The sequence below is a fragment of the Sardina pilchardus genome, chromosome 11 (assembly GCF_963854185.1).
Source record: "Sardina pilchardus chromosome 11, fSarPil1.1, whole genome shotgun sequence".
Taxonomy (NCBI): Eukaryota; Metazoa; Chordata; class Actinopteri; order Clupeiformes; family Clupeidae; genus Sardina; species Sardina pilchardus.
In genome coordinates, this window is record NC_085004.1 from 28835537 (window position 1) to 28862620 (window position 27084).

At 46.1% G+C, this 27084-nt stretch overlaps 1 protein-coding gene and 1 long non-coding RNA gene across 3 annotated transcripts in view; one reads left to right on the forward strand and one right to left on the reverse strand.

Moving 5' to 3' along the window:
- Nucleotides 1-2707: 2707 nt before the first annotated feature.
- LOC134095248 (uncharacterized) lies at nt 2708-3403 on the forward strand. Its single transcript, XR_009940556.1, has 3 exons — nt 2708-2841; nt 2963-3039; nt 3213-3403. It is a non-coding gene; the product is annotated as an uncharacterized LOC134095248 (long non-coding RNA).
- Nucleotides 3404-3706: 303 nt separating this feature from the next.
- mapk8ip1b (mitogen-activated protein kinase 8 interacting protein 1b) overlaps nt 3707-27084 on the reverse strand; it is a 36004-nt gene continuing 12626 nt past the window's right edge. For both annotated transcript variants that reach the window (XM_062550010.1, XM_062550011.1), the window contains exons 3-12: nt 20563-20805; nt 15396-15477; nt 13322-14479; nt 11496-11571; nt 10104-10279; nt 9489-9592; nt 9037-9153; nt 7465-7535; nt 7234-7332; nt 3707-6989 (exon numbers count right to left, since the gene is read on the reverse strand). In XM_062550010.1, coding sequence (XP_062405994.1) covers nt 6917-6989; nt 7234-7332; nt 7465-7535; nt 9037-9153; nt 9489-9592; nt 10104-10279; nt 11496-11571; nt 13322-14479; nt 15396-15477; nt 20563-20805 — 2199 coding nt within the window. In that variant the 3' untranslated portion in view covers nt 3707-6916. The remainder of the gene's footprint in view (nt 6990-7233; nt 7333-7464; nt 7536-9036; nt 9154-9488; nt 9593-10103; nt 10280-11495; nt 11572-13321; nt 14480-15395; nt 15478-20562; nt 20806-27084) is intronic.

Here is a 27084-nt window from a genome sequence, read left to right on the forward strand (position 1 = left end):
GAATGAATGAATGAATGAATGTGGCCTATAAGACAGAGAGCTAACCCGTGAGACCAGCCCACTGAACGTCCTCCAGCAGCTCAGGGAAGGGTCACTGGTGGGTGGCTATAGTGTTGGTCTAATCTGAGGGCTCCTTGACCCCTCATCCCTCTAATTCTAACAAGACCCAAATCATTTCCTGCCTTCACTCCCCGTTTCCTTTGCAGCACAGTGGCTTGTGAATGTCTTGATTACACGGCCTATAAGAAAGGATTAAGCCCCCTATTAGTGAAATGGAGATCGCCCGAGTGCAGTGAATGTGCATTTATTGATATCATTTAAGATGTTTTACATTTTTAAACATAATCATTTTGTATTGGTAACAGGGTTGCATACATTCATACTGTACACAGCACATATTACATAAAACATATGAGGGGAAATAAGTACTTTTGATGCCTGAGCTGGGCAAATAATGTAATAAAATAATGTAATAATGTAATAAAATAATGTAATAATTTGTTATCTATGATAATTCAAAAGAAAATGTGTCTGCCTAAAAGAAGTGTGTCTACCTAAAATGTCCCCTGATCCTGGGATGTCACTGATCAATCAGTATTTTGAGCTACAATTCCACCATGAAGACAAAATAATGTTCCAAACAAGGTTATTGAGGCCTCCGGCCTCATGGCTACGGCCGAACAACACCCGTGGGTGGGAATATCCATTAACAACCCACTCTCGTGCTACAGTATATTGCTTAAGTATTAAGTGAGGGGATGAATACAAAAGAAAAATACACTTCCTGGAGTTAAGTGAAACCCATAATTAAGGAATGTAAGGTATTTTGACAAATGTGTAAATCTTCCTAAAGCAGGCGGTCACTAAAAACTGAGTGACTGTTCAAGAAGAATAGTGATGGGGAGGCCACCCAGGCACATATGGCAACTGCTGAGCTATTAAATCTAAACTAAACATTTGTAAAGGTAAAATTAAAATGATTTCAGTAAAATATATGAAAATCCTGGAGGACAAACTGATCCAGTCTGCAAGAGAACTACGACTTAGGAGAAGATTTACTCTCCAGCAAGACAATGGCCAAATTGTACAGCGAAAACTACACAGAAATAGTTTAAACACAACAAGATGAATATTCTGGAGTGGCAGTCAAAGCCTAAACCTTAATCCTATAGAAAATCTGTGGCTGGACTTGAAAAGGGCTGTTCACACCCAATCCCCTTCCAACCTGACAGAGCTTGAGCAGTTTTGCAAAGAAAATGGAGTAAAATTGCAATATGCAGATGTGTAAGCCTAATTGAGACTTCCCTGCTGAAAAAAACAGCAAGACACCAGCTTAGGCTGGTAGCTAGTTTTAGCTGGTTTTAGCTGGTCTTTGCCCAAAACACAGTTATTATTGCTGGTCTTTGCTGGTGTAGCTGGTTAGGCCACCAGCTAGACATGCTGGCGTGACCATCTGAGGAAGCTGGTCGTGCTGGTGTGACCAGCCTGTCGTTTGGGATACAGCTGGTTTAAGATGGTCATGCTGGTGACCAGCCTGTCAAGCTTGACAAAGATGGTCAAGCTGGTTTTCTAGAATAACCAACATAAGCTGGCGTGGCCAGTAAAAACCAGCAATGTAGACCAGCAACACCAACTAAAATGACCAGCTTAAGGTGGTACGACAATCAAAACCAGCTGAATTACCATCATAAGCTGGGTAAACCAGCTGAAGGTGTGTTTTCGCGAGAGTTTTGCTGGTCTAGCTGGTTAACCATCAAAGGGTGGTCAAACAAGCTGGTTAACAAGCTGGTCAACCAGCAAACCACCTTTAGCTGGTCAGGCTGTTTTTTTCAGCAGGGTTATCCAGCAGGCTCCATGCTGACTTGAAGGGGGTGAATATTTATGCAATTGCTTGTTTTGCAGTGTACATTTTGAATTAATTAACATTACTTTGTTGAAATTTGCTTTCACTTTGACATTAAAGAGGGTTGTCTGTAAATTGTTGAAAAGGGCTAAATTAGGAGTTAATACTTTTTAAATATATACTATACTGTAAATAAAGGAAATAAAATAATTCTGTGAGCTCGGCAGCTCGCTGTTGAAATAGTTTGAGCTGTGGTGGTGAATAACAATGGTTGTTTTTGTTATGAATTTATGTCAAACTGTAAATAACTTTCAGTGTGTTCAACAAACTTGTGTGATTTCCCGGCCAACAGAAGCATTCAACACAATGTCCAAATTGATTTAGCTTGACAAATTATGTGTCTGGAAAAGATTGTGGGAAAAAAAATAAACCACTGTCTCTTTCTCAATTTGGGACTTGTTCACTCCCGTTGTGTAAAATGTCTGTGCTAAATTTCATTATAGACAACTTGGCATCTGTCCACAGTCACAGTAATAGCCGTCTGCCACTAGAGGGAGGTGTTCACTAGTGTTTGTAAAGACACAAAGCTCTGTCCTCATATTAGTACCCTTATGTGTGCCAGAGGATGGAACTGTTAATTCAAATCATAATCATAAATTCTGTTCTGTGTGGGCCTAATCAGAGCCAGAGTCAGGGCCCTGGGCCTAATACCACATCAGACATTTGAACTGTTTTGCTCTGTTGATAGAAACTTTAGAATTCACAGTAATTATGACATGGCCATTCTGATGGCAGCTGTGGACATTCTGATGTAAGACCATGAAAGAGCTCCTTCAGTGAAACAACTCCATGACCGCTCCTCTGAAGAGCACAATTTCTTATAAAGGCAATCTTCCCTCCATCTCACTGTGAACCATGCAGTTATCCCATTCAAGTGGGGTGATACTAGTTTTCTCCATTTTGTTTACAGCAACTTTAGGAGCTCCTCTAGCTAATAGGTAAGATTGTTACATTTGCTAAATAGAATATCTAAATATTAATTGAATTTATTATGATAGTTTACTCCTGAAAATAATGTCACTAATTAAAATCTCATTTCAAAATATTCTGGTCTGGCAGAGGGGAAAAGGATGACTATCCACTGGAGTTACTATTCGACCCAGAACCATTCAAGAAGCATATCACCTTAGTGGATGGTACAGTATTGCTCCATTTCTTGACATGAGATATCTGCACAGCATATGCAGCACCCAGATCAGTTTTCTGTATTTATAAACTCTGGTAGAATGGATTGATTTTAATATTGCCCAAGGGCCAGGGTTATGTGCATATATAAGTAAGAGACCCTGTCTTTTCTGCTCTGTCACAGATTATGGAGTGAAACCAGTACCACCTAAAGTGCCGTCCTGCCTGCGATCTCAGAGGGAGGGAACCTATCGGCTGATGGAGGAGGAGGACTGGTAGTTGTCAGCAATGCTGCCTCTTCACTTCCAGGCAATGATAAATAAACTCACCATGAGTTAGAACTGTACAGGCAATGATAAACAAACTAAAATGAAATCATGAGTTAGTGCATTCATCTGTAAGTGTGTTTATGCACATCTCGCAGAAACATGATATACAGTACAGTGGCGCTTTGGGTTGCACTCAGTGCACGTGAAATGCGCTATATAAATAAAAGTACCTACCTACCAGTACAGTAGTTTTTCCATTAATTTCCATCAAATACTGTATATTGATAGATTAGGCCCAGATAGAGTGCTAACAGCTGATTCTTACCATCAGCAATGTTGATGAGTACAGATAGATGAAAAGAGCTGGGGGCATGGAAATAATGACAGGACACAGCGCACACTGCTCATTTCTTTTTAAATAAAGATTAATTCCACACTCCAAAACAAGGAAAAATGAAATAAAACGATTTCCACTACAGCTTGAATCTATACAGTATTCAGTTGTAGTTCACTTCTACAATATGTGTTGATATAGGGCATATTGTTACATCGTCTCCTGTTCCTCGCGGGTCATCTGAGGGAAAACATACCGAGGAGGAGGATGGTACGTAGGTCACAAAATAGAAAAACAAAGTACGTGTTCAGATATGGCCACTTGTTCTCTTCAAAGTTCTTTTTGGAACATCAAATGGAATAATAAAAAAAACAAACTGTATCACGTCATCTTTCTTGGATTCCAATATTTATTTTCAGTTGAGGGACTAGGCAGTTTGATGGGAACAGCAAATACTACAGTGTAGAGATATGCTCTTACAGCTCTGGTTCTGCACAAAACATGTTTTTTAATCTGATATTGCATTACAGTAACCCTGATGGGCCAGTGTCCAGACAGCCGCACGAATGGGTTCATTGGTTTGTCTGGTAGTAGCCACCGGTCATTTCATGGATGAGAACATTACAGGTGTACCCACAAAAGCCACTTCCTCATGGTCATTTGTGGTCGAGTATGAGTTGTGGGTGAGTGATGTTCCTTCATTCAGTTCGTTCACTCTTCGGCTCACTATATGTCTTCTGTACATTGGTATTCACATTAGAGTGTTAGTTAAAATGAAAATAAACATTTGAATCCAATGAAAATAGAAGTTCTGCACAAAATAAATAAAATCCTTTGAAAAAATCTTAATATTCTCATGAAATAAACAAGTCTTAAAAATATTAGCCTTTCATTGCATCCTTTAAAAAATCTCGGAACACTGAGGAAGATGGGCAATTGTATTTATAGCCAGAGATATCATTCCCATGGGGTGGGGGAAGATGCTATTTTAGAACAGATTCTTTTTCCATCGATAGCACAGACATCTGCTTAACTGACTCCCTGTCCTATCTCCCCCTGCTGAATAATGATGCTCTTTCACATGGAAAACTCATGAATGCCTGTTAAGATACTCGGTCGTGAATTCTTGAGAGGATTTTGTAAAAATGTATGCATGTATGTACGCAAAAAAATCTAATTCAAATTGAAATGCTGGACAGATGTTTCAGATGAACACTAATAATAGGGACCCTGGAAGGAAGCTCGCTCCCTTACTCTGATTTAGTGGATCAGAGAGAGAGATAGAGATAGATCCTGACCACCCATACTGAAACACTGTTCGTGAACGTGTTCATTCATCAACATGTTCACTCATTGAATTTATCGATAACAGCAGAACAATACTTTTTTTTGCCCCTGGAATGTGTTTGGTGGGACAAAATTAATGTAACATGAGGTGAGGTCGATCATTTCATGCTATGTGTCATTAATCAAGAAATGTATTTAACAAGGCCAAAAAGTAATAGTGTAGGTGTAGAAACTTAATTCACTTTTGCACTTTACCCTTCAAAGTATACTCAAGAGAGAAATCCAGAGATAACTTTCAAACAGTCACTCTGCGCTCGTAAAATTAGTGAACACACTGAATATTAAAAACAGAATGTAGCTGGAAAGGCTCTTTCTACAGCCTGCACTCCCTCCCTATCGCCACTGTTAGCTTTCCAGAAGCTGGTTAAGGATCCCCTCGCGTCCAAAAACATCTCAGTAGTAAAGCCAGCACCCAGTAAACAAAAGGGCTCTGTTAGGGCTTTTACTCTGCCGCTGTTAGCACATTTACAGTTCATAGAACAATACATTGTGTTACAGGTAAGATGTTACATTAACCATGTAATTCCTATGATAGAGGTCAAATAGGTCAATGGCACAGCATCGTCTAGCTGTCGACAACTCATTCACATACTCATGTGAGCCCCGCACTCGAGGAAGCTTGTGTAACTCCTGTAACCCCCCCCCCCCCCCCACCTCCACACACACTTCCACATGTCTCAGCACATCTAACGGAGTACTACACACCATGACTGAAATCATAACAGCGGCTGCATGAGTAATGGTAAAAAGAGGCACTACTTGTGATTCTTCTGAAAGACACGGAGGAGTCTGCGTTGTGCTTCCCAGGCAAGAGTGAGGCACCCCACTAGGGTTGCCGTCAGTCAGTATGCTAGCAGGGCAGATGCACACTTACCGCGTGTAAGAGGAGTTAGAGTTATCGCTATGGCTAATGCCACTCCACGACTGTGACAGCTGACAGTTGGCATTGTCACAACTGACAGTGACAGTTTGATATTTATATCTAGAGCAAAGTCACTGCAAAAGTCAAATAAGGAGTGACCAGACAGTGAGCTTTCTGGGGTGATGCAGCAAGGCAGAACTGGGATTACAACGCAGGTTGGCAAAATTATCCCTTTATACATGGTGTACAGTGAGCTAAGGCTTTCTTTCAGAGTTCTAATCTACTGTAGCTTGAGTTAACCCACTGATGTTTTGCAGAGGAGGATCAAATTAAATCCAAACCATTCTGACCAGCCCTGAAGCTGTAGGCCAGCCCTGCATCATCCCCATCAGTGTGGGTCCTCTACTCTGCCTGGAGGAGAGAGAGAGATAGAGAGAGAGAGAGAGAGAGAGAAAGAGAGAGAGAGAGAGAGAGAGAGAGAGAGAGCCCATCACTCTTCTCCATCCATTGCGCAAACACACGCATGTGCCACTCTCGTGCTTGCCTAATCAGAGCCTCTCTCTCCCCAGGTCGTCTCACACAAACCCAGACAAAAAGAATAAAAAAATAAACAACGACAACTCAAATAAATAAATAAATGTGTGGTCAACTTCTGGTCTCCATCACATCGTGACTGCACGCTCTAGCTCCACTTGCCGTTACAATCTACATCGAAGGTGTAGGTGCGTCCACCTACACACACACGCATGCCCCCTGGATGGTGTTGGCTGCCTTGTGCTTGCTTGAGGTGGATGGAGCGATGGTGAGGCCCCATACAGTACGGGTGGTGTGATGACTGCACAAAGACACCTGATAGCCTATGAGACTGTGCTAGGTAGAGGGCAAGTCCCTTTTTCGTTTTGTTTTTGTTTTTTTCTCGTTGTTGTCGTTCTTCTTCTGTTCATGTCTGTGTCCATCCGTCCTGCCTTGTCAAGTGTGTTAGTTCTTGCTTTTTGTCTTTGTTATTCTTTGTCCATCATGCAACTTGTTATAATACACATTGCTGTACAGGGCTGCTGGAGAAAGGTAGGCTGGGACTATTCTAGGTAGATATCTTCTGTGGGACACGTGAACTCCACAAACTCCTTATAATACAACTGGAAGGCTTTCCTGTAGGATAGAGAAGACACACAGGAATGTTATAAAGAGATGAGTACTGTTCAAAACATGAGGTGAGACTGAAGGCACCATTTATTATGGTGAAAAATCTATGTACGGTATGTAAAAATGACTTTACACAATATACTGTAAGTGATTTAATCATTAATCAGTGCAAATAAGGACTAACAAAAATGATTCATCTAATCTCAATTATGCATAAAGATGGAAAAGATAAGCATTTCTACAAACTCACCCCACTGACTCTGCCAGAGGCTTGGTGGAGTGTTCTGACACAAATACATGACAAGCAAATCTTTGATCTGCTGGGTGCTTGGTGATGAACCCAAAATATCTAGAGCAGGAAGAAACATACCCTCATTAACACAACACAAAACAAGAAAAACTCATTTCTACAAAGTTCCTTTCCTTTTTTCCCTCTTTTTCTCTCTTTTTACAATAACAAGCTGAAAGCGATTTCACCTACTTGTTGTTCTTGGGATGGTAACCGCAGAAGGAAATGTTCTTCAGATGGAAGAAGTGACTGCATTGACCATCCTGTAGGAGCACAAGCAAGCAACCACAATGTAAGAACCATTTGCACTGCCTGGCCCTTGCTGAGGTATACATCCTCTGACCTATGAGACCAAACATTATGTGGCCCCCCACACATCTGGTCACCAAACTAAACAGAATCTTTCATTTGTGACCACATAGTTTACATCACCACTCTGATCCGCTATGATGCTGACCTCTCTCTTCCACCCAGGAGAGTAAACAACAGCCCACATATGGATAGGCAAATCCAACAAGGCTGATGTGTATGACCTGCATATGATCCTCATTTACATGAAAGCAGTAGTTCTGAAGGATGAAGCAGCAGTAATTGTTTGTCATTATGCTATGGCACCCTAGAGCCACAAGGGGGACACGTAGATCAGTGGATGATTGTGCACATGCAATTTCTGTGCGAATGCAAATGACAGTTTCTTAAATTCAGCTCAATCAATCAAATATCCCAGTGAAACTCCTTAATTGTAGGATTTTACCGAATGTATCAGCTTGATTCTGATTTCATAAAATCAATCGATGTGGACTTTGGTAGTTTCATCCTTGTTCAATTAATACCATACATATAGCCTTCATTTGCCTAATAGGAATGTGGAATGAGATTCAATAGGCTAACTGACTGAGACGCCTCTGAGAAAATGTTTATGTAATGAACAGGCTATACTACAAATGGGCTTAATTTCTGTCATTACATTCCTGAGTGAGAAATCAATATGATGAGGGAGTGGAAAACACATGGGATAGTTGGACAAATGCACAAACACATTTACATTTGAGACAAATTCTCAAATTTTGGTTGCATCAGTTAGTCAGAGACAGATATTTTATGTTATCTTACACTATATGCTATAGTGCACTATATCCACATGGGGGAGACAGACTCATAAGAATAGTCATCCATTTATGATAGTCTTGCATAGACAGAATTGGTGTGATTGTATCACCATAACATTGCATTATTTTGCATGAACATCTATAACTAAACAGCTATGTTTCTTTACAGTAATCATACAATGTTTATTTATAAACATGGATTGCTTTACTGTAATGACGTCTGCGAGACGGAATTGACTAGATGCTTTACACTGTGTCCTGTAATCCATGCACCATTCTATGAAGTGCAAAAGGAATCCAATCACAACTCAGCTGACATTGTGTAGTTGTGACAGGGAACAAAGACACAAGGAAGATATCAAGGACCTGCTATTAATTAGTTATTTGATTGATTATACCCTAGGGTCACAGGATTACTCCTGTTAGAGCCTAACATAACAGCCCTACACCATAAATCTACTAACTTATACATTACATACATGTTGCTCTTCAGTATTGCTTTCCTGATTTTTCTACATATGTCTGTGTGTGTGTGTGCACCTGATATTTACATATAGTGTTGATTTATTATTGAGTGTGTGTATTATTGTATGCGTGTGTGTATTATGGAGTGTGTTTTTGCCTGTGGATGTGACAATTGTATTGTCATACTCACACTCTCATAGGCTCCGTAGTCTTCTTGTACCACAAGCTTTACTCCCTTCACATTGATCTCCAGGATGCAGGAGGAGGGTGGGTTATACTGCACTGTCATTCTCCTATTGGTGGCGATCTGGAGCCAATCAGAGAATCACACATCTGAGCTGGCTCACATGATTCGCTGACACTCGAGTGTACAATGTACATCAAGAATATACTGTATCCGTACGACTTTCCTTCAAAGCAGTAACAGCTTTTAACAAAAGCTGCCAACAGCAAAAACAAAATGGTATATACTGTAAATGAAGTTCAATTCTAAACTCTACATTCTAAAATGCAGTGGAATTTATGATGTTATGATATTATTGAATATATCGGCTAGATCTGTATGGGTACTATGGACTGGTCATGTCTCAGTGGCCCGAGACAGCTTTGAGAGAGAATGTGAGCGTGATGTCTGTGCTATACCTTCTGCATAGCTGCACACAGCACATCGTTGCCTTTATGATAGGGCACTTGGACTGAGCCCAGGAATTTCAGCCTGTGTCTCTCCACCCAATCACTGGTTTTCACTGAGAACACAGAGAGAGACAGAGAGAGAGAGAGAGAGAGAGAGAGAGAGAGAGAGAGAGAGAGAGAGAGAGAGAGAGAGAGAGAGAGAGAGAGAGGGAGGGAGGAAGAGACCCGGGTGTGGGATGGGGGAAAGAGTGATACAGAGAGGAGGAGAGAGGACAGAGAGCAAACACAAGCTTATTGAAAGAGCTCCTGAGTAAACTCAAATCCCGTCAAACACCTGCGTTGCTCTGCTCCTGCCGACGGGAAGAAACACAGAGCACAGCTGGACGCGAGAGCTAAAAATAACATCCCAGAGACGCGGAAATATGTGTCCTCAGCAAGTCCATTACTTTAAAGACAACCCTTCACAGCTGTGTTTGAGAGCCAAGTAAACGATAAATCGCTGAAAAAACCAGCACGCCCACAGTCCCCACTGGCTAACCCTGCGGCAGGCCATTTTTAATAAATAAATAACTAACTAAATAACTGGAGGAGGAAGGATCCTGTGTGCTGTAGCCTATACTGTACCTTTTATGTGCTCTTGTGAGTCTTTGGTGATCTCCGTGGCGTAGAAGGCGGGGAAGATGCCGCTGGCTCCCGAGCGCATGTTGTAGCCCTCGTACCAGTAGTCCTCTCCCTGCACCAGCACCAGCAGTGGGTCGTCCACCTCCAGCTCCAGCTCGTCGTCGTGGCGAGGGACGAACCTAGAGCGGCAACACATGATGAATGACCTCTGGTGAACCTGGCCAGGGCTTACTGTGCAGTGGGTAGCCATTTCCTGTCACCCTTACACCTCAACATGTCAATCTCTACAGTACATTAGAGCCAAAATACACAATACACAGCAATGTTGTGAGACTGACTGCTAGCTTTGTAACTCACAGGATGATATCACTGTAGCCACATGACTGAGTAATTCACAGACAAACCGTTGCAATCAACAGAGCTTTCTACAGGAATGTTGATTTGGCCATTGCATGGATGGTAGATTTGCCACATGTTATTATGGCTGCCAATACGTTGAGGGTGGTGCCCCTCTCCCAAAGTGCTGGGGCCAGTGCACATGGATAAAGGGGCTTTTGTACTGCTGTGAAGCCCCCATCCTCCCCCTAACCCTTCCCTCCCCATCCTCCCGTCCTCTCTCCTCCACATCTCCCTCTCCTCCCTCCTCAGATGCAGTGTAAACATCCTGGTAGTGGGGGAGAGGAGGCCCTGCTACATGGGACCTGTCCTCTGGAATTGTGCTCACTGAGGCTGAGTGGACATGTGGTAAATAACGGCCATGGAGATCTGAGTGTACGTTTATATAAAGGGGGGATTGCGGAGCATCAAAAATGGATTATGTTCCATTACATTTAAAAATAAACTCTCCAAAAGCAATAAGTCAAATGGAAGATAATTGTGTCACTATTATTATTTTTTTCCTGGGGAAGGACACCATGTCCCTCTCTAATCATGCCCACCCAACGCCCCGGGACAAATCTTTATCCATCCTCAAAATCACTGGCCAATTTCTCACCCCCTCCTCCTTTATCCGTAGGGCTGCTCATTTCAGTCACTCTCTCTCTCTCTCTCTAATCTCTCTTTCTGCCTGTCCTTCTCTGTCCCCCCCCCCCCCCCCCCATGTCTCCCCTGTCTCCCTGGCCTGAGGTGCAGTGCAATGTTCCAGCCGCTGCGCTGATGCTCAGCCAAGTCAAGTGGAGCGCTCAGGTGTTACTCCTTGTTCAGATTGAGGTCAGCTCAGCAAATAGGAGCGGAATGCCGAAAGGCTGCAGGCAGTGCGGAAATGTGTTTATTACCAGATCCTGGAGTAGGTTGTGAGACACGCGCGTGTGTGCATGTGTGCGTGTGTGCGTGTGTGCGTGTGTGTTTAGGCGTGCGTGCGTGCCCGTGCGCACACGTGTGTGTGTGTATTTTTACCTGTATACTGCTCTGTGAGTCTGGTCTTTTTCCTCTCCATTAATGATACACGAGTAGAGGCCAAAGGATTCTGCACCTACAAAGAAACACAGAAACACAAGATTAGGTGGTTTTATATGTGTGTGTGTGTGTGTGTGTGCGTGTGCGTGTGCGTGTGCGTGTGCGTGTGCGTGTGCGTGTGCGTGTGCGTGTGCGTGTGTGTGTGCGCGTGTGTGCACGCGCGTGTGTGTGTGAGTGTGTGTGTGTGACACAAGGGCTCCTACTACAGACTAGTGTGAATATCATTTGACATCAGCCAAGGACATGTCTAAATTCACCATAAGCATCTTGGTCAAAATGGCGATTCACAGGGCTCATTCCTGGCACCATCTAGAGTTAAATGATTAGGTGCCATCTTACAGATGGAGACAGCGTAGATTACAACAGCATGGCGTTGATGTGGATTGGTGGTTGAGCCTGCTGGGAGGATCAATCAATCCACACGGATGACATCATTTGTCGCCATCGGAAATGTGGGATCTGATTGGCTTGTCTGTGAAAATGGTGCCAGGAGTGAGCACATGTCGGACGCTATTTTAATAGATGGTGGCAACCAGCTGGGAAGCTGCCCCCCCCCCCCCCAAACCCTGACGCCCCTGGTCAGAGGGGATGCCAGCTGTTGGCCAAACTGCCTACGCATCTCTTCTCACAGGCTGCTCAAACGAGTGCCTACTCCTTGGACAGAGATCAGAGTGGAAGTGGCATGGGTAATTAACCATTCTGATGAAGAGTATAGATGACTGTTGTTTTAAGTGTGCAGTTAGCTTAGCAGTTGCGGCTTATTATCAGGTGACTTATTATATTGGTGGCCTGAGGAGGTAGCTGACAGATAATCAGTCTTGTTAAGCACTAAGGGAGAGCGTTCCTGAATCAATGCCATTGCCAACAATCATCCACTACATATTTTGGATTCAACTACTGACAAATGTTACTCCGTGTGCACATACGCAAAACCAAGCCAGCAATATGACGCATAGCTGTTTTGAATGAGGATGAAAAGGGCCTGGATTTACATGCGCAAAGGCTACATTTCCATTCTGCTCCAGAAACCTCAGGCTACAGATGATTGGTGTGACCAACGCAGCATAGGCAAATCACAAGACCTGATGTTAATGGAGCGACTCGGACAGAAAGGACAAGTTCTAATGAAGGGTGAAGTGAAATCACAGTCGTGTTTAAAGCCAAGATGTGTCCTCACAAACCAAGAGGAGGACATCTCATTTATCAGGGTCCATACTAGGGCTGGAGTTCTTTTCAAAACAACCACAAGAGTCACTTCAGATTTCAACATGACTTCCGAGAGCACGCTCCAGTTCCTAGGCTCCCAGTCTCCTTATAACTCGTCTGGGCACCCGTGTCTCTTACTGTGTGTTTGAAGACCACACTAGCACTAAGCAGCCCTGCTAATACTAGCACGCAGAGCAAGGGAATGATGGAGGGGGGCAGGGCTTTATTGAGGGGCGATTGCTGCTTTCTGGTGTGGTAAAGCAATCAGCACCCATGGGTGTAATCTGAGCTAAAATTACACCCGCTTGATCTTCACACAGAATGAGTGCAAATGAAAGCGTGAGGAAAAACAAGCAGGCCCCCCTCCCCACACACACACACACATATATACTGTACACACACACACACACACACACACACACACATGCACTAGGGAAATTGTGCATTCTATTGTGTGTGAACTTGACCAACACATTAAAAACTATTTTTTTTGCCATAGATGCTTCTAGAAGCTCTATGCTATACTCTCCTAGTTCAGACAGAGCAGAGCCATGACTCACTGGAAGAGCGTGATCGGCCATTCATGAAGACGTTGAGGAACTTCTTGGTGAAGGGCAGGTCAGCCTCGGGGGTGGAGTCTTCTGACAGGCGTGCGGTGGCCTCTCGTCGGACTCCTCCCACCCGCGCCCCCTCCTCCTCCTCCTCCTCCTCCTCGTCCTCCTCGTCCTCCTCCTCGTACTCCCCGAGAGCCGACTCGTAGGGCGAGGAGACGCAGTTGTCGTAGACGGTGGCCGAGTCGCTGTCGTCGCTGTAGCCGTGGTAGCACTGGCGCAGGCTGACCAGCTCCAGCTGCGCGTGCTCGTCCACCACCAACGTGTACTTGACCGAGTCGTACGACAGGCCGCTCGCCTCCGAGCTGCTCATGGAAGTCCGGGCGGCAGCGGCAGCGGTGACGACGGCGGGATTGTTCCGGAACGCCGCGGACAGACCGTCGTCCCGCGCCCGGGCCTCGCCGGCCCCGTCCACGCCGTCGTCGTCGTCGTCGTCGTCGTCCCCGTCGTCCACGTCCACGTAGCTGAGCTCGGCGGCCAGCCGCGCGTCCCTGGTGCTGAGGTCCAGCGCGGCGGTGGAGGCGATGCAGGACGTGTAGGAGGGCGGGAAGAGGTCCTCGTCCTGCTCGCAGATGGCCGGGTTGGGCTGCTCGTACAGCGGCGGCTGGTAGGGCGGCGGGCCCTCGTTGTCCGAGCTGATGGACATGCGGCCGTGCTCGGCCGTCTGGGACAGCATGGGCGCCCGCTGCTGCTGCTGCTGGGTGCCCTGCGGCGGGTCGGTCTCGGCGTCCGGCTCGGGCTGCTCCTGGTCCTGCTCCTGGTCCTGGTCCAGGGCCTCCAGGCTGCGCTGCACGGGCGTCAGGTAGATCTCCTCGGTGGGCTCCAGGCGCACGTCCGTGTGGTAGCGGATGCGCTCGCGGTGCGACTCGCCCGCCGCGGAGGCCTTGGCAGGGGGCGCGGGTGGAGCGGTCGGTGGAGGGGGCGCCGGAGCGTGGCTCTGCTTGGACGAGATGGCCTTCTTGTGCGGAGCGTCGGTCGAGGTGCCGCGGTCCTTCGTCTGTGTCCCTCCTCCTCCTCCTCCTCCTCCTCCTCCTCCTCGTCCTCCGTACTGCTGGACCTTGTCCTGGTCAGTCAGGCAGATGTGCTCGCGATGGGGAGATAGCTCGCCTGGGACAAACAAACAAACAAACAAACAAACAAACAAACAAACAAACACGTAAACAAAGCAGTCAGAGAGTGAAGTAACGCGTGTTAATCCGCTACATTTGCCATGCCCTTCGCTCGGCTTCTCAACTCCACACACAGTGTTACATCATAATCCAAAATTAAGAGCTGACCATGGTGACAGTGTCCGAGCACTTAGTGACCCCCTACCAGATGCTGACGGTCATCTGCTTGTACCTTTCTAACGAGCGAAGAGAGAGGTTGGGTAACACACACACAGCACAGCTAACTGGATTATAAATACCACTATGAAATGTAACTTTGTTTTTATTTAGAGCAAACGTTATTTAGCTGTCCTACCTCTGCCCGCTGTTATGGAATCATTAAAGGCAGCATCACAAAAGCACGGTGTAAAGCCCCTTTGAGCTGTGTTCTTCATGCGGGATTACTGGAGTATTTGTGCTCGCCCCCAAAAAAACATGTGGCGGTGCCAATTATGTCTCTGGGGCTGGCACTTTCTGACATGTTGGCTTTGGCGTTGGTGCACATGTGCCCAGTCGCTCTCTCAGATGGCCCCGTGCTGACTCATCCGGCTGCTGGCGGACCAACATGGCCGGCTGGCCATTGTCACTAAATCTACAGGCACGAACGCGGGCAGCGTAAAACTCTCTCAACAGCTTCTGTCTGTGTGCGCTGAATCTGATATTTACATTCACATCACAAGACTGTTGACACGTCTGAGCTCTAAAACAACAAACCAGCAGATGACACAGCGGGCACTGGAAAACCAAACAATTCTTTTGTAGTTCAAGAGTGAAGAGTGGTTCTCAAAACACTACCACGAAATGTGTATTTTACAAAAAAAACAAAAAGGTTGTTTAGTGTGAAGTCCTGTGGGGGAAGCGTGAACCCAACTCACCAGTTTTGAGAGGGGACGATGAGCGAGAGACCAGCTCCTGCCAACTGTATTTCTTCCCAAAGGAGTTGTTGTTGAGCGTGTCCTGTGTGTCAGATCCCAGAGACAGGGAGAGAGGAAGAGAGGAGAGAGAAGAGACACGGTTTGAGTAAGGGATCGGGGGATTCAAGGGAGTGTGGGAATGAGTGAGGGAGGGAGGGAGGGAGGGAGGGAGAGAGTGAATGAGAGTGAGAATTTGGTAGAGTGAGCCAATGAGAGGGAGAGCATAGGGGACAGTGAGAGAGTGGTGAAACAAGACTGAGAGAGAGATTAGGAGAGAGGGACACAGAGAGAGAGAGAGAGAGAGAGAGAGAGAGAGAGAGAGAAAGAGAGAGAGAGGAACTTTGCAAAAGATTTTGGCTGTCAACTCCACACACTCTCACACACTCACACGGAATACAGAAGCATACACCAAACCAGGCTTTTGTCTTGTTAAATGGGCAGCATTCCTTGGGAAGGGTCCATGTGTAGAATTTAAAGGGAACAGGGGTCTTTTCTCACATCAGATCAGATTACCCCCCCTCCCCCCTTTCCCAAAGCCATCACACATATGCACAAACACACATACACACAGACAGACACACACACATACAACCAAAGGCGGTACATACATATTCAAACACTAACGTGGATATACAAATGCATAAATTATCTCCGCAACAGTAGTCTCTCAGTCTCTAATTGTGTTTAATTTCAACAAGATCAATTTAAATCTCACAGTAACAAGAACAACCGAGTCCCTTACACCAAACTTCTGCTTTTATGAGTGTCACCCATGACATGGTAACAGGACATCTTCCAGAGGGTCAGGACATCACATGAGGGTCAATTTTACTAATTGAGTTGATTAACTGAGACTAACACAAATCCTCGCATGTGTCATTTCAGTACACATAGCAGTTACATGAGCAACGATTACGTATTCACAAGCTGTTTCCTGGAAATGGCGTCAGTCATCATAGAGATAATGGGAGGATTTTTACCATTTTAATCCTTAACATTCCCTTTGCTGGGGAAAAAAAATAATCCTGCCATTTGCGTTCTTTTTGTATTGGGATTGTAAATTCCCTTCACATTCTTTTCTTTGGAGATATTTTTCCAAAAGGACATTCATGAAATGAACAGACGTCTTGGCGTTACACACTAGCACATGTGTATGGTGTCTGTGTATTTGTGGCATTATTGATAGGCTGGGTGCCAGTCTCTGTTACACCTCACTGCACTGGCATTTGACTCACAAAAGAGGAAGGGAAGTTTGGCTCCTCGGCAGCAGCTGTGTGTGTGTGTGTGTGTGTGTGTGTGTGTGTGTGTGTGTGTGTGTGAATGTGTGTGTGTGTGTGTGTGTGTGTGTGTGTGACGTGGTTTCTATAGCCCAAACATGCCCCCCCCCCACCCATTCTGCCACCTCACCATCCTCATTTGTACCGTCCTCCGGGTTCCGAGTGACTCATTCTCATTGATGCTACCGCCTAAGACTGTGGTCCGTTTCCATGGCAACCGTGATGTGGTGAGGGGGATGATGGTGTGAATGGGGCGTGCGTCACGAGCTCCGGTGCGGAGCGCATCAGATGGGCCCGGATACAGAGACACACGACCCGTTGGGCTACTGGCCAACAATGTGCAACTAGAACCTCAGCCCGTTCAATTAGGGGGCCATGCTACTTCTGCTAGTTATGTAATGTAACGTTAATGAACAAATGAGGTTTGGCAAATAAGCAACCATGGTGCATTGAATGCCAATGTCTATCTCACTCTCTGTGTGTGTGTGTGTGCAATGTGCATGTGCGCCAACGCACGCGTGCGTGTGTGTGTGTGTGTGTGTGTGTGTGTGTGTGTGTGTGTGTGTGTGTGTGTGTGTGTGTGTGTGTGTGTGTGTGTGTGTGTGTGCGCGTGCGTGTGCGTGCGTGTGCGTGTGCGTGTGCGTGTGTGTGTGTGTGTGCGGTGTGTACTGTATGTGTGTGTAAGTGCGTGTGTGTGTGTGTGTGTGTGTGTCCGTATATATGTCCAGGAGTGTTGTGACACTGAGACGGGTGTCTTTGTCCTGCCCTCCTCTTTGTCTTGAGCGTGTGCCTGCACGTTCACCTCTCCCATTCCTGCACAGACCTTTGGCTTTAAATGGCTGCCCAGCTCCTTGGCCATGTGTCTGCTGACAGCGCTGATGAATGGTGATGATGATGGAGGTGACGGAGGAGGTGCTCTGTCCTTCCTCATACGGAGGTGCCACTCGGGGGGAGTTGCTGGGCAAAACTCCCGTTTACAGGAGCAGCTGAACACCAGCGGGAACTCGTGTGTGTGTCCTGCGCACTGACGGAGAGTGGAGTGAGGAGCGTGCCAGCTGTCTGCTCACCGTCGGCGTCAAGTGAGGCGCTGTGGAAAGTTCACCCAGGTGGCACTACGCTCTCCCCCGGGCCCGGGCCGAGGCCGAGGCGCACGTGTCCAGATTAGGGATTAAACTATCAGAGAGAGAATCCCAGGACAGGGGCAGCTGTTCAGCCGGACTGCACCTACTGACTCCGACTGCAACCTGCACCCCGATAAGGCCAGGCACATTGAACGGCCGGCGTGTATAGTGAAATTTAGGATTAAATAGGATTATTAAAGCGTTGTGTAGTAACATTCGTTAGCACCCTACTTATAGTGCTTCTTTATTATTATAATTTGTATTATCCTTTATGGTATTCATTTGCATTCTTATGGCCATGGAAAAAGCAAGAGTGTTAGACTAGCACTAGCAGTGCTCTGTGTCTGGTGGGGCTCCAGACCCACATTCTTCAGCCAGGACCAGTAGTCCCTGTGTAGTAAATCCACCTAGTCAAATCCACCTCAACACAAATACCACACTGTCACAACATGGAGTCTGACAGGGAATGGTCCAAGTAGGGTGTGGAGGCTTCAATTACTGTAAATACAACCATTTGGAAAACAAGTTCTCCATTAGAATAATCTGATTTCAAAATGTACTTTTTTAATTAGCTGGGAATTTAATGTTAACATAATTTACCTTGGCTGGGTTACACAACTTTCTATTTCTCAGGAAAGTGGCCTTTTATTAAACTAAACCACGTGCCGTCGGACATACATTTCCCCTTCTACCTTCTCATTAGGCAAGACTCCATCCATCTCAAAGCCAATCTGGACTTGTGTCTCACAAACACTCTTAAAATGTCAACACTCATTGCTCCCATGGAACAGAGAGGGGCAGATTACAGGACTGGTGATTCTATTGCCACCTTAAGAGAACTGAGGTTATCACAGCAGCTATTGAGTAAAGTCCACAATTCTTTCATTCAGATATTTAACCACTTTAATATTTTTAAAACGTAAAAAAAAAGTTTTCTTAAATTATAATTTGCTTTGTGATTTTAACTGGTTTCTGTGACCATCGTTACATAGTCAAGATCCAAACTGATCAGTGTTCTACCTCTGAGTTTGAATAGTATTTCTCTGATCTACCAACCTTCTGAACTAGAAGTACCAGCATGGGGGTCTAATCCCGTTAGTGCTCTGAAGCATTCCACAGAGAGACAGAATTATATAACCCATACAGTCAAACTTAATAGTACATCAAAACACGTCAGCGCCAGGGGTTGTCAAGTGACTTTGCATTCCCTGTCCCACACCATAACCGCCAACAATGAAATCGATTATGGGTGGTCGGAGAACGATGATCTCACTGAATATTTTTAAAGTTTAGTATTCATATGACTGCCCGTTCTTACAGTAGATCACAACATCATCACAAGGATGGAAAGGGAGGGATGTCTTGCTCATCAAGGAGCAGATGGACGCTTCATCGCTGGCCATTGCACAACCTCAAACCCCTGAGGACGGCCAGCCAGGCAATTATTCCAATGATGCGGCTGCAGATTCCTTCACATGACAGTCACTCACCAACACACAGTGGGACGCACACAGAGACACACACAGAGACACACACAGAGACACACACACACAGAGACACACAGAAAGACAGGAGCACACAACAAACAATCATGCACACACACAAACACACACACACTGACAAATCAAAGAAGGCACTGTCCAACTACTTTGAAAGACAAGATCACATAGTGCCAAATATAGCTCCTCTCTGACTGGTGCGATGACAGCTGAGGTGTGAGTCAAACAGGGTGTGTGTGCACATCTTCCTACAATGAGCTTTTAATACTGTCTGTTTGATCACTTGCCTTTAAAACGTAGTCATACAGCCACACACACACAGCCACACACAGGCATACAAAGACACACACACACACACACACAAAGACACATACACAAACAGACAAGCACAAACACACACACGCATGGAGACAGTTACACACACACACACACACACACACACACACACACGATAAGGACTGCTCAGACCCATGTCCAGCCCTATGGATAATCTACATGGCCGTGGCCATCCAAGTTCATTAAGCCAGGAGGTCAGTCAGCTCAGTGAGTCAGAAAAGCGGGGGAGACACACACACACACACACACACACACACACACACACACACACACACACACACACACACACACACACACACACACACACACACACACACACACACACACACACACACACACACACACACACACACACACACACACACACACACACACACACACACACACACACACACACACACACACACACACACACACACACACACAGCCCTGCCCGGTAGCGGGCACATATGCCCAAGTCCCCTACAGCCTCAGACCCTTAAACACAGTCACACGCGAGGCTGAATGCACAACACGACTCGCGAGGATACATCTCCAAAAGGCTTCACACAACCACAATCGCCTCCCTCAAAACAACGGATGAATACGCAGACACATACACACACATACACATTCAAACATATCCTTTTTCTTCCTCTGTATCTCCCAACCATCCACACAGAAACACACACACACACACACACACACACACACACACACACACACTTATTTATATGTAGTTATTACTTACATCTTAATGAAACATGTAAAACATTGAGCACAATGCATGCATAGCCGCAATAACAAGTGCACATATGGTCTGTACACACACATAGATACAGTACGCAAACACACACACACACTATTTTTAGCTCTGCATTTTGAACAACGTTGACAACAGCACCAGGGGCCGTACCTGTGTGCGAGGCACCTGTGGAAACAGGTTGAGTGTGGTGGGTCTCTTGGGCCGGTAGGTATCCATGGCAGCGGGAGCGGGGTTCTTGGCGGGCGCTTTGGTGGCGGCTGGACAGACTTCCTGCTCGCAGTTGCCGTCGGCAGCATCTATCAGGTCCAAGTGAAGGATCTCCGACTGGATGTGTCCCACTGCACCCGCCTCCACCATCCCCAGGCCGCTATTGGCTCCCCGCATCACGTGAGCCTGCGAACGATTGGCCGGAGCAGGCGTCAGTCACGCAGAGAGAGAGAGAGAGAGAGAGAGAGAGAGAGAGAGAGAGAGAGAGAGAGAGAGAGAGCGGGGAAAAGAGCAGGGAGCAAAGTCAGGGAGATGGAGAAGCAAGGAGAAGCAGAAGAGCATAGAGGGAGGGAGAGAGAGAGAGGGAGGGAGGGAGAGAGAGAGAGGGAGGGAGAGAGGGAGGGATGGAGGGATGAACGAGCCAATTAGAGAGAGCTCTGACATCAGGCGCTAACACTCTCACTACTGGCTAATCCAGACTCCTTACTCTAAACATGGCCGCGGCTGAACCAGACACACAGAGTGGGGAGAAACAGGGAGGGGGGTTAAGAGGAGGGGGGAGGAGGAGGAGGAGGAGGAGGAGGAGGAGGAGGAGGGAGGGGGGACACACTCCACACAAGATCTATTCACACAGGCTGTTTACCAACTCCACTGATTTGAGTGACGCGCTCATCACCATCCTCATCAACACTTTAAAATGGCCACTTCTACGCACAGAACCTCTACAAGCCTCGACAAGACAGGCAGTAGGAGTGAGCGAGTCAGAGCACTTCATGACGAGGAGAGGTAGAGACGAGAGGCTGCCTACATGACATCTAGAAGGCAGGCAGTATCTATAGCAACCAGTCAGCCTCGCTCTGTTTTAATGACAAGGGTAACCATGTGTTCATCAGCACACAGTATGTTTGAAGTCATCCGTGGCTAATTAGAATTCACGTTCAATCATGTTTTGAAGCATGCAGATTGCTGTGATATGGAATGTAAACATCTACTGAAACACTCATTTCATGGGTTGATTTCAGTACGGTGAACCAAACTGCAGGGTTTCGAAGGGCACTAGGTCACTGTGTATGTGTGCACTCGCCTAATTTGGAATGGATTTCCCCAAGCTATTCTCAGACGCAACAAGCTCTGACTCAAGCACACACACACACACACACACACACATATTCACACAAACACCTATTAGCTACGAGTATGCTTCTCCTCATTCAGAAAACTAAGACTGTGTTTCCCATGGAAAGTGTAGATGAGGCTTTAGGCATGAGGGAATACTATAATGAGGTGTGACACATGTCAGCTCTTATTGGCTAAGGAGCGGATCAGCTGACTTCAGGTCAGTGTCCATGTTAAGCTGTTAAGAGTCTTTCAAACACACAGATCATGCTTTTTCACTTCAGCCATGTGCTAGCCACTCAAACTGAACCTGGTGTACACAAACAAAAACAAACATGAACTGTCAACAACATGCATCACAGAGCCATCCATAGCAATGGCATAATGCAGGCCTAATGTACACACAAATCATTATCCAGAATAGCCAGACTTCAATTTGTACATTCTTGGCACTCGTTATGGATATACTGTCATCTAAAACGGCCATTAAAAACCTCCTGAAACCTCCTGAAAACGGATGTACAACAATACAAAAAAGTCTATACAATAAATATACAAAAAAACCAAACACATGGCTTACTTCAATTCATGGCTTCTTTAACGAAACAAATCTATTTGCAAACCAATTAAGATAAAGCTGTGTTTGAATCTAGGTGAATTTCCCACATTGTAGCCAGCTGCGATTACGCTGGCTAACGCATATCCTCTGAATGTGATGATGGTTAATCCGATTCTATGGTGCGATTGTGTCTGGAGTCCTACATTTGTATGCAGTTCACAACAATCACACAGAGAACTGCAAACACTACAGCCAAGGCTTTCCCCTCAAGCTAGACCAAATACCTAAGATATTATGAGCCCACTACAAATCTGCACTTGATATCATTCCAGATTACAACTAGATTAACGACACGCAAACAACAAACAAACTACAGCCACACTCATTTCCATCACACAAGCCTAAAAATAGCCCTGTTACTGCCTGGTCAGATAGGTAGAGGCTTTTTGAAACATGACAGGAGCAGAGACAAGGGAGACATGTCCTGCACTGGGCCATTTCATTGCTTTCATCGCCCTCCTCGACCCCATAAACCTCCACTGACTGCATCTTCATCATGGGAGGGTGCTAGACTGGATCAGCTGAGCACGAGGGGGGTTAATCGATGGAGTTGTCCCGGTCTGTGGCAGTGGGGGGTGGACTAGAGCCTTCCTCTGCTTTTTATGGGTGTTTTCATGCGTGGTCCCTTTAAGAGCCCTGGCCTGTTGCTAGGCAACAAGCTGGAGACAGGGCAGGGAGACACAGCACTGCCTGAGGATTCTGATACTTGTCCAAGCCCCCCCCCCCCCCCCCCCCCACACACACACACACACACACACACACACCATACCCCCCAATCATCTCCATTATGCTGCATACTACATACCCCTGGGGAGGTGGAGGGAGAGGGAGGGGACAACAGGTCCCTGTAGCCTTACAACTCAAACCACCCACCATTCACTGTATTTTTCAGTACTGGGCAGCTCTATAGAGCCACTGTGTCTGGAACAATACAGGAAACCAGATCACGTGCAGTTGAGTAGCAGTGTGTGTGTGTGTGCGTGTGTGTGTGTGTGCTAGAGGCACTGAGAGCTGTTCCAGCACATGGTGTGAGCAAGAGTCACTGTCAACAACACCAGGAGATCCAGAGAGGATGAGCCTGGAGGAGTGAGTTTACAGGTGTAAACATATGCATCATGTGACCCAACTAACAAACACATCAAGACCAAAACAATGAGACAGAGAGAGAGAGACAGAGAGAGAGAGAGAGAGAGAAAGAGAGAGAGAAAGAGAGAGAGGGAGAGAAAGAAAGAAAGAGAGAGTGCTACACAGAGTCTGAACATTCTCTAACAACAAGTCACTCTTTCCTCCACCAGTCACACATATTGAAAGGGTTTTCTTCCCCACAAGGCCATCTTGAATATGGCATCATTTATCCAATGCAGAAAACGGATAAATCAATGATAAAACTGCCTCCACTCAAGCCTACGTTCTTAATTTTCAGTTGTCATCATGCAAGGCAAGCAAATGGATGCAACAGGATATTATGGATGAATAGACAACAGTATACAGTATGTCAATAAACATCCACTGAGGCTGATCAAGCTGCACTCCAGATGCATGGCAGGATATGCTTTGTCTTTGGCAGTGATATATTTCTGACCCACTGACCCGGAGCACTCCCAATAACAGCATTACAAATGGCCTTCACACCTGCTGTCACATGACCAGCTGACCCCAGTGAGCATTACAGTCACTAATGCATCCCAACGTCTCCTGGGACGCCATTCATTCATTCATTCATTCATTCATTCAACCTCTCCTCTCCTCTACTCTCTTTTCTTCTCCTCTCCTCTCCTCTCCTCTCCTCTCCCCTCCCCTCCTCTCCCCTCCGCTCCCCTCCTCTCCTCTCCCCTCCTCTCCTTTCCTCCCCTCTCCTCTCAACCAAGATAGCTCTCCCTGGAGCACGCCACCTGTGTCTGCTAAAGTCTGTCCCAAACACACACACATACACACACACACACACACACACACACACACACACAAACACACACACTGCCCACGCCCACACAGAGGAAGATGACCTCATTTCTGAGCTCATCATCCTAGGGGAGACACAGAAGAGGGTAGGTAAGAGGAAGAGGGAGAGGAGAGGGAGGGGAGGGGAGGGGGGGTGGGCTTTCCTCATCAATTATACAGGAACACACATTGGGACACAGTGGTAGAGGACACACACCACACCAGCACACGGTACAGAAGCGCTGTCTGCTACCCCAAGGGGGGGCAAAGAGCCCTCGGGTGGGGTAATAATGGGGTTGCGGTGGAAGCAGCCATCCTGGGGGTAACTATCACTAATTCACTAATGACCCAGCAGCAGCGGCGGCCCTCACTGAGATGGGTCTGAAGAACACACGCTACACTGGGCCCCATAGCGTGCCTGCGTGGGTGCAGGAGAGAGACACAGCAGCAGCACAGGGTGTGTGTGTGTGGGGGACGGACGGAGGAGACGTATTGTATTGATCAGAGGTGAGTGTGGGGGGTTGATATGCAGGGCAGAAGACCTGCTGATCAGCATTAACATGCCTCTGCATGCGTGACCTGCATGTGCCAGAGGAGCAGGAAACAGAAGAGGGGGGAGGGGGGGGGGGGATTCAGATGAGGAGTGAAGGCGTTCTTCTCCAAGCGGACCAGAACACTATGAATACACACTTGGACGTTTGGACACTTAGACGTGCGGCACATTTCAGCTGCACTGTTACTGTCGCTGCTCTCTTCATGTCAGGGCGTAATGAAATGCTAGAAATGGTTTCATGTATAATGGTGTGCGCTGTCACCGTGTCTCCTCATCACACACACACACACACACACACACACACACACACACACACACACACACACACACACACACAGAGACACACACAGACACACACACACACACACACACACACGCACACAACTAGCGAGCTCCCTGCCTCTACGTGATCACAATCAGCCACATTGTTATCTCTCAAATACAATCCTCTTTGTCTGCCATCAGGGACCGAGAGATGAGAAGCAGAGGGAAGAGGAGAGGAGAGGAGGAAGAGGAGGAGGAGGATAAAAGGAGGGGGTGGGCATGAGTCAACCAAAACATGGACGGAGGAAGAGGATATTTCCATGGCAACTGCAATGGGGTTTTTTTCTCTCCTCTTTTCACACCTGCAGTGTACGTCACAATTGAAAACACACACAGGGCATCACCAGAACTGGTCAGAAGGAGGATGGAGAACACACACACACGCTCTATTCTTAACATGGTGGCAGACAGCACTGCATCCAATCCCTCACAACCTTATCCTGCAGCAGTATCGAATATTCATTCATCAGAGAAGGTTGAAATACAGACTTATTGTCTCTGATTAAAAACAGTAATAAAAGATTACCGTTTACCATAGAGATCAGAGTTTTGCCTTAAGTAGCCATGAGGAGCCCTCTACAGCACACACATAACACATCTCTACCGTGGAGAACAGAGTGCAGCTTAGTGTGTACAGAAACACAGAGTAAAACCATAGAGTATGTGTGATTGCCCGTATTAGATATACTGTAGTGTAAGCAGCATCAGCCTTCCTCTCTCCCGGTCCCTTAGCTATCCAAATGGCCTATTCCACTCCTTACAGCACATGCACATCTGAATCCGATACTCTACTGGGAAGCTTTCTGATTGGCTCACACAGTTTAGTTAGGTTCTGAATGCAGAGCCCTAGAGACACCTACAGACAGAAGAATGCTTATTGTCAAAGGCCTGAACATCCCAAATATAAGACATACCTTTAACATTTGGTGATTTCACACTGCAAAACCTTATTTATTAACATTCCTCAATGGAAAAGACAGTATTTTCCATGGCTGCTAATCAGAGCCGAATATAAAAGCAGAGTAGCCACTCTGATCTCCGACACGTCTGTCATTAATAAATATATCAAGAGATCAAAGTGTGTGGCTCTGCTTTGAAACTGATAACCTCCTGGCCAGCACCTCTATTTGGGTGTGCAATCCTTTCCCACACTTTTTAAATGAGAGCCGGATAGCCACTATATAACTGGAGCACACACTGTCCTGAGGCTCTTTACCACTAATAAGATATGCACAAACTTTTATTTGATTTCTCTCCCTCTTCCACACATAAAACGGGGAACAGTAGATGTTTTTAGTGCAACATCCATTATAACCACTCTTGTTATGAACAACATTTTCCGTCTGTGTGCCTTCAACACATAGTGAGAGACACAAAAAGTCCATAATGAGATCCTTGTAGCCTCCTGGAGGCTTCAAATGGAATCGCATTATGAGGAGCACAAAGACCTGTCGGCCCTGAAGCCACCGCACCCTCAATGTGCTCTCCCTCAGAAAATAAGCAAGCGACCTTTTACTTTTACTCACCAAGGTGATTGGCCTGTAGTGAATGGTGGGGCGATAAGCCATGAATCATCGCACAGGGCCAGGCTTAGAATAGAGGAAATATATCACCTTTCCCTGTCTTAAAGACAGGGCGGCGTATTTTATTCACACAGAATATTAATAGCCTTCCACTTGCCCCTCTATGAGCAAGGGCTCTTTGGTTTTCGCTTTTGGTTCTTCACTCATGCAACACATTGAAATATGGACTAAAATATGCTGTACTTCATCTGTCCAACAGAGAAAAAATAATTAACCTAAAAAATAGTCATAATGTTAGCTTGTTCACTGGGGGGGAAAAAAACAAGACTACCGATGACTCTTTGATAACTTTGAATGCAGTTATATCTATTGTGACAAACCACATTACATTC